The sequence below is a fragment of the Carex rostrata genome, chromosome 19 (genome assembly GCF_964058835.1).
Source record: "Carex rostrata chromosome 19, lpCarRost1.2, whole genome shotgun sequence".
NCBI classification, from domain to species: domain Eukaryota; kingdom Viridiplantae; phylum Streptophyta; class Magnoliopsida; order Poales; family Cyperaceae; genus Carex; species Carex rostrata.
In genome coordinates this window covers 6,652,357-6,660,330 of record NC_135936.1, presented here as the reverse complement: position 1 = coordinate 6,660,330, position 7,974 = coordinate 6,652,357, and the positions used below count along the sequence as shown (strand labels likewise).

Below are 7,974 nucleotides of genomic sequence, written 5' to 3'. Positions count from 1 at the left end.
GACTTTTGTATTAAATTGAGTTTAATTTTAAAAACTAATTGGTCATCAAACGACTATAATTTATTAATATTTTTTTTCACTCTATGATTAAATGATTTTAAAATTATGTTAAATTAAATACATAATTATTTAAATCCAATTTGAAACTACATCAAAAAAATTATTTTACTTATTTACAAACCAGCCCATTCGTTAAAACTTAAGGGCCTGTTCGGCCGACAAATGAGAATGGGCGCGGGCACAGGATTTGAACTGAAAAATACTGTTTTCGTGAGAAAAAAAAAATTTAATTGAACTGAATTTTTTTTTTCCCACGTGAATAGTGATCTGGCCGAACAGGCCCTAAAACTAAACAAACAAATAAAGATGAATCAATTAGTACATCATAGCAAAATCTTGATCCAGCCATGAGCTAATTCGTATCCTCCGCATTAACTCAAAAAAGAATCTTTCGAGTTGATGTATCTTAACTGTCCAATAAACTTTAAAATTCGTGTATATTTAGATCCGCACTAATATTGAAGTTCCCCTAAGTTATTGTCGGGGGCCGGATGGGCTCCATTTACAATCAGACGGTCGAGATGCATTAACTCAAAAGATGCTCTTTTGAGTTAATGCAGACGATGCGGACTCGCCATGAGCTAGCTATCCCGTCGCACCGGCAGTTGTGGCCGCGACCCCATTTTCTCCCACTCCGTAACTAAGGAAAAATGAAGTGCCCGTCTGTGGCAGCTTTATGGGCGTCAACGCCACCTTCGCACCAGATCACCGCAGCTGCCGTGCTTCCCTCCGCCTTCTCTCTCTTCACCGGAGGATCCGATGGCGCCATTATCCGGTGGTCTCTCTCCGCCCCATCCATCCTTCCTATCTGCCTCCTCTCCGGCCACGCCGCCTCCATCTCTTCCCTCACTGCCACCTCCACCTTCTCCCTCCTCAGCACCTGCACTGCTGGTGTTCTCTGCCTCTGGTCCGGTACTGCCTCCAGTCGGTGTCGTAGGAGGAGAAAGTTACCACCATGGTCTGGCACACCGTTGATCGTCAAGTCAGATCCACTGTCGTCCAGCCACGTGTTTGTTCTTTGCGGGTCTGCGGAGCACGGTGGGTCCCATCCCCAACCTTTGAGGAAGTACGTTGTGATGGTTGTTGATTGTGTGAGCCTCAATGTGGTGAAGAGTGTGTTTCATGGGGGCTTGTCAATTGGATCTCCATTGGAAATGGGTTTGTTTGGTTCAGAGGTTTTGTTGATAGACGGTAACGGACGGATCCAGTTTTTGGATGTATCAGAGTCGCAAGACATGGACGGCCTTGAAGGGAGCGTAGTTTCATCTACTAGCATTTCTTCTGATGCTGGGTCTATGAGCACAGGCGAGAATTCAGAGGGTTTAATTCAAGCGGTGGCATCTGATCAAGAGGGGAGGATATTAGCTCTGGTGTATGCATCTAGGTGTTTGTTAAAATGGGTGGCTGAAGGAAATGTTATTGGTGAGATATCTATAGTTGGTTCTTCTCTTTGCAGAGAAGAGTCAAATGATAAACTTATTACTGGCATTTTTCTACCAGATGCAAGTTTCAATGTAGGAGATACCGGAGATGATGGTATATTTAGAAGCCTTGCTCTGTGTAGTAATAATGGTACGGCTATGTTTTATAGCATTTCAATCGTGGGCAATTTGTTTGATTACAAACCTGTATGTGAAATCCCACCAACTTCCAGTACAGTAGAGAGAAGAGAAATATTTTCCTTTTGCCAATTTAATGAATTCCTTGTTCGCATAGAATCAGAATGCATTACAGTTGGAGAATCCTTACTCTGGCAACCTTACATCTCAACGTGGTCTTTTGAAAGTCTCTATTCAAGCTCTTATTTGAGCAAGAAAATTTTAGAAGGGGGATTTCCCTGTGAAAAGTCAATCTCAAATGGAAGGATTGTATCATCTTCAATGGTTCTTTCTGAAGATTCGTTTGTACCATATGCCATAGTATATGGCTTCTACACTGGTGAGATAGAAGTGATCCGTTTCTTGGAGTCTATGACTGGTATTGGAGGCATATTTCCACATATTTCTGATAACATAATTTCAGGCCACACAGGTCCAGTTCTTTGCTTAGCGAGCCATAACATGCACACACAAGGCCGCTTTACACGTGCTCTTATGTCAGGAAGTAAGGACTGTACTGTACGAGTGTGGGACTTAGATACTGGCATCTTATTAGCAGTCATGCACCACCATGTGGCATCTGTACGGCAAATCATACTGCCTCCAGAATGGACTTACCAGCCATGGAATGATTGTTTCTTGTCAGTAGGAGATGATGACTGTGTTGCTCTCGTCTCTCTGGAAACGTTGCGGGTTGAGCGAGTTTTCCCAGGTCACATTTACTATCCATCAATGGTGGCCTGGGATGGAAATAAAGGGTACATTGCTTGTTTGTGTAGAAACCTAAAACCTAATACTGATACTGTTAGTCTTCTGTACATATGGGACCTGAAAACCGGGGCCCTTGAACGAGTTACTCGTGGGGCAGCTTCTAATTCCATGTTCGATCACTTTTGTAACAATATTTATAAGAATACAATTGCTGGTGGTATATTAGGTGGTACCACCTCAGCATCTTCTCTGCTGTTGCCTGTTTTTAAAGACCCAAAAAGCTCTAAAAAAGCCAACAAAATCATTTTGAATGTGCAACAAAAGGGGCCAGTTTTGAGGTCAACTCATGACATACGTGATGACATGTTGGGGTTAAGGTTAGGGTCAAACTCTGCCAAGCAACAACATGGACCTTCTCAAAAGGCTCACCAAGAAAAAAAGAAGGTTCCTATTAAATGCTCATGCCCGTTTCCAGGAATAGCAAGCTTGCGGTTTGACCTTGCTGCTCTCATGTCTCCTTTGGCTCATGTTTCTTGCCATTTATCAAAGGAGGCAGCATTTAGAAAAGGTGAAGAGGTGGATAGTCCTGCAAAGGAGTCACCAGAGGGAAGGTTGTTAAGATTTAGTTTGTGTTTTCTGCATTTGTGGGGTGTTGATACCGAATTGGATAGATTGTTAGTAGAAGAGATGAATGTTTGTAAACCAGATGTGTGTCACATCACGGCTGGTATTATAGGGGATAGAGGCGCAATGAGTTTGATGTTTCCTGGTGTAGAGCCAACTCTCGAGGTAAATTCTTAACATGAGCTGATTATGGTTTAGATAGTCTTGAACCATGATAGAATCTTTGTTTTGAGCTATTGGGCTGGTAACTGGATGTTCTGTCCACTGCCTGGATGAATTGGCTCATACTGGTTCATCTCAGAGCATGTAGTGCTGTAATTAGAAAGCAACGGAGTCAAAATTGACCTGGTTGGTATTAACTGGTACCGAACCATACTGATGTTGTACAGTGAACTCAGAGTATGCACTGTACCTCTCTCTCTCTCTTCTCTCTGAAATTTTAATACTCATGTTGCTTAGAACAAAATTTTTGTATGATATTCAGCTTTGGCGCTCTTCTCCGGAGTTTTGTGCAATGAGATCTTTAACCATGGTTTCACTCGCTCAACACATGATCAGTTTATCTCGTTCCTGCGCAAATGCTAGCAGGTAAACCATTTTCCTCTTTGTAGCTTCTTCTGTGCCTACAAGGCACATCTGCAGATGTTTTTATTGGCAATATTTTATTAATTTTCTTGGTTTCTGTTAAATTTTCATTGTAGTGCATTAGCTGCATTTTACACAAGAAACTTTGCAGAGAAAGTTCCAGACGTCAAGCCTCCTTTACTTCAGGTTCTTCATAGACTACCTCTTTATATGGATTACAAAGTCAAAATTTATATAAAAACAAACAATTGGACACCACCAGTCACCAGATTTTTCTTTGTGTATAAGTATACTTATTAAATATTTTACAGCTTTTAGTGAGCTTCTGGCAACACCCGTGTGAGCACGTGCGAATGGCTGCAAGGTCTCTGTTCCACTGTGCAGCCCCACGTGCAATCCCACAACCACTAGCTGCACCCAAAAAGAAAAACCTATCGCAAGAAATCACATCTCCAACAGCCAAGCAATCAACAGATAAAGAATTGGAAACATCTAGTATAATGACATGGCTGGATGCATTTGAAGATCAAGACTGGATCTCTTGGATCAATGCAACTACCCAAGACTCCATGGCCTCTAATATAATTGTCGCTGCTGCATTGGTTGTTTGGTAATTTATTGCTAGATTATTGCTACTGTGTAGTTTGTTGCGAAATCCTGGTGTACACATCCTTATCTTGCTTTTAGCTTGTGTTAGTAATACTGAATCACAACATGTAGCCAAGGTAATTACAAGTAGATAAAAAAGTTACAAGAACTGTACATACCAGTAGTGAAATCTGAGATTTTCTATCCTTGGTTAATTGTATCTGAGTGGGAAATCCTAATTGGTTTCTATAATTTGCAACCTAATATTTCTCTCTTCTGAAGTTAAGAAAAAGAAGACCAAAACATCCAAAATCTAACTTGAAACCCCTCAAAAATCAAAACCAAAACTGTAATTTGAAACTTGAATTTAAGATTTTGAGATTGGTCATAAAATATTTTTTTGGTTAATGGATAGTGGGTACCTGATTTCTTTGGTTATTATATATCATTGTAGTCAAGAGTATATATCCTACAAATTGCACTGTCTACTGACACTGCCTGTCTGTATCAAGTTTCTACGTATACATCATACTTACATAATATAATTTTATTTTCCAGGTATCCTAGTATAGTAAAAGACACACTTGCAAGTATTGTCGTAAATCATTTAATAAAGCTCCTTATGTCTATGAATGACCGGTATAGCCCAACAGCTGCCGAATTACTGGCTGAGGGGATGGATCAAGTATGGAAAAATTGTCTAGGCCAGGACATAACGCACTTCATTGGAGATGTGCTGTTCCAGATCGAGTGTCTGAGTGGTTCACATGGTGGAAACCCAAGTTCAGTACAGAGTGTTACTATGCGAGATTCCTTAATTGGTGTACTTCTTCCCAGCCTGGCAATGGCTGATGTAGAAGGGTTCTTGGGTGTTGTAGAAGGTCAGATTTGGGGCACTGCATCTGATTCTCCAGTGCATCTTGTGTCACTAAAGGCTATTATAAGAGTAGTTCGCGGGTCTCCCAAACTTTTGGCTCCTTACCTTGAAAAGGTTTAGATATAACTCTAGTTACCTGTGTTTAATTTGTTATTCCTATTCCGTACAACAATCTTATTAATTTGCTATTATGCCAGGCATTTACTCATTTCTCAATGGAAACCAATCTTTCATTCTGTGCCCACCTTAGATCAGAATTGATGAAGTTTTAATTTCCCTTGTTGTTGTTTTTTTCCTCTTTTTTGGTGGTGGCGGGGTGTGGTGCACAGTGGGGAGAATGCAGTTTTTTTATTATTCCCAATTTGGAAGCTATTCCAGTACCTATACCTGTTATGTTAAATGCATGTTATTGCACTTTTAGCAATATATTGATTATTTTCCAACTAGTTTAACTTATATTTTTACAATACAGGTAGTCAGCTATATATTGCATACAATGGACCCCACCAATTTGGTCATGCGCAAAGCTTGTGTAGCCACGTCTGTGATTGCTTTGAGAGAAATTGCACGTGTTGTTCCAATGGTCTCTCTGAATGAATCCATGACACGGTTGGCTGTAGGAGATGCCATAGGAGATGTTAGTAAAACCAGTATACATGTATATGACATGGAAAGGTACTTTACTGACCTGTTCCTGTTATCAATTTAGTCAATTTTCAGCAGAGATGCATATCAATGGGTCAAATAGGGTAACTTTGTAATAATATTTTAACTCAGGTAAAAAAAACCTTATTCAGATGGAACCTAGAAATCTGCAGGTTGGTTCAGACTAGTTCACGTCTGATTTGGTCAAAAAGGAGTCAAGTTGGTCCATGCCCTTCTGAAAGCCATAGAACCTCCAATCTAGCTGTGAACATTTTTCTCTTGTAGCTGTCAGGGTGGCCTAGGATAACATGCCCACCTCCAGCTTTTATTATCGAATTACAATAATATCTTTCATCTTGTTTTTATTTACAGCGTGACAAAAATAAGGATTTTAGATGCAAGTGCACCACCTGGCTTTCCTGTCTTGCTTGAAGGGGCCTCTAATACAAAGGTTGCCACTGCCATATCAGCTCTTAGCTTCTCACCGGATGGGGAGGTTGTATATATATATTTTTTCCTTTGTACATTGCTTGCTTTCTTCTTTTTTTTTTTTTTCCTATATTTTCTTTTACAAGATGTTCGTTGTTCTTAAATCAGGGGTTGGTGGCCTTCTCTGAGAATGGTTTGATGATAAGATGGTGGTCCCTTGGATCTGCTTGGTGGGAGAGGCTCACCACTAAGAGTGTTGTACCAGTCCAGTGCACTAAGCTCATTTTTGTTCCTCCTTGGGAGAGTTTTTCGCCAAATTCGTCCCGTTTAAGTATCATGAATAGCATCTTAGGACATGATAAACGCACCAATCAGGAAGTATGCTCTTTATTTTTTTTCAACCTTCTTATAGTTGTTTCCTTCTTATGGTGTTATTACTAGAATAAGATCATCAAAGTTGGGTCATCAAAGTTGCCCTCGTTATTTTGCTTCCATGGATTAATTTACAACCAATGTTGTGCATGTTGGCTAATATGCCACATATTCGTCTGACATCTACCAGTACTTGACCTAACTAACAGATGAATTATGGCCGTTTTTCGAGGCAGAACTTGACATATAGTCTTAAATTTAGCCATGATCCCTCTGTGTATTCTCTTTCAACCCTAAAGATACGTAAAAACTAAAAAACAATATATCTATATAAAGCTGGCAACATCCTTGTTCACCTGACCCAATTGGTACTGTATTATAATGATTGGTGAGATTCAAAGTCTAGTTAAGCCATATGCGTATAAATTCTCTTTAGCACTAAAGAAAGTTCAATCAATTTGTATGGAAGCTGGTAAAATCCTCATGTCGCCATAACCAATTACACTGTATCATAATCGTTCATGAGTTTCAAAGTCTAATTAATCGCTGTTTGGTATTGATAGGATAAAACATGCGAGCTTAGTGAAGCAGACCACATGAGATTATTGATACACAATCTTGATCTATCATACCGTCTTCAATGGGTTGGTTCTAGAGCTGTAAAGCTCACTCGGCATGGTCAGGATTTGGGGACTTTTCAATTGTCATAAAATCAATCTATGCACAGCCTTCAGGAATAAAAAACCTAATCACCGCCCAAAAAGAGAGGTGTTGATGAGATAATGAAAGTAAGCAGAGGGAAAAAAAAGGGAAAACTCAAAGATAGATGCATGTCCTCAGATTTCATTGAAGAATAAAGACACGACCTAGTAGAGTAAGCCGGGCTAGGTTATAGGCAAGGCAGTGAATATTGTTTTTTTTTTATCTGTAAGTAGCATAGTTTTCAGTGATAGTATTGTCAAAATTGTCAAAACTATCATTACATAGTCATTTATTGAGTCACGTAGAACGGTATAAGAGTGTACATCGGCTATAGTTTTACTAGTGTAATTTTTCCAACTGAAAAGAGTACAGTATGTCTATGCTGGTTTCTTTTGCTCTTGAATGCTCTCTATTGTTTTGGGAGTGTGTATATTGTATTACTGTATAGCGTGATTGTAGTTTTAAACTGGTACTTTGAAGTTAGCCTTTTCTCGTCTTGAATTTAAATTCTTTTTAGACTTAAATGAGTTGTCTGGGAACTGGTCTTCCTCTTGGCCAGCTAAAAAACCAGTATTTTATTGTGATGAATGGAGAAAAATTCTTTACACTTTGTACTATTAACCTTTCTCTTATTCATATTGCTTTAGCTAACAATAAGGTACAAAATACCTGGAAAGTATGAAATATTTTACAAATAAATCCCATTACGTCATGAACCCTAGATCACAGCGATAGATTATTAAACTTGATTTGAGATATCAATATATAATTTTTTGTTAGTAA

At 39.3% G+C, this 7,974-nt stretch overlaps 1 protein-coding gene across 2 annotated transcripts; it reads left to right on the top strand.

The window, feature by feature from the left end:
* The first annotated feature begins 633 nt into the window (after positions 1-633).
* Positions 634-7,715, top strand: LOC144571404 (Transducin/WD40 repeat-like superfamily protein). 2 transcript variants are annotated; one of them, XM_078320685.1, is made up of 9 exons: positions 634-3,158; positions 3,478-3,581; positions 3,695-3,764; positions 3,890-4,188; positions 4,725-5,157; positions 5,516-5,718; positions 6,061-6,184; positions 6,286-6,495; positions 7,053-7,715. In XM_078320685.1, the coding sequence occupies exons 1-9, from the start codon at positions 711-713 to the stop codon at positions 7,197-7,199; spliced, it is 4,038 nt and encodes a 1,345-aa protein (XP_078176811.1). In that variant the 5' UTR covers positions 634-710; the 3' UTR covers positions 7,200-7,715. The 2 variants fall into 2 exon arrangements, with proteins under 2 accessions (XP_078176811.1, XP_078176812.1); XM_078320686.1 differs by lacking the exons at positions 6,061-6,184; positions 6,286-6,495; positions 7,053-7,715 and adding an exon at positions 5,821-5,957.
* Positions 7,716-7,974: the final 259 nt, after the last annotated feature.

Bases quoted from the DNA above. Each gene is read 5' to 3' on its own strand.
- LOC144571404 (XM_078320685.1), top strand. From the start codon at position 711: ATGAAGTGCCCGTCTGTGGCAGCTTTATGGGCGTCAACGCCACCTTCG. The intron at 5,158-5,515 runs GTTTAGATATAA...TTTACAATACAG, and splicing joins TGGCTCCTTACCTTGAAAAG to GTAGTCAGCTATATATTGCA. The intron at 6,185-6,285 runs GTTGTATATATA...TTCTTAAATCAG, and splicing joins GCTTCTCACCGGATGGGGAG to GGGTTGGTGGCCTTCTCTGA.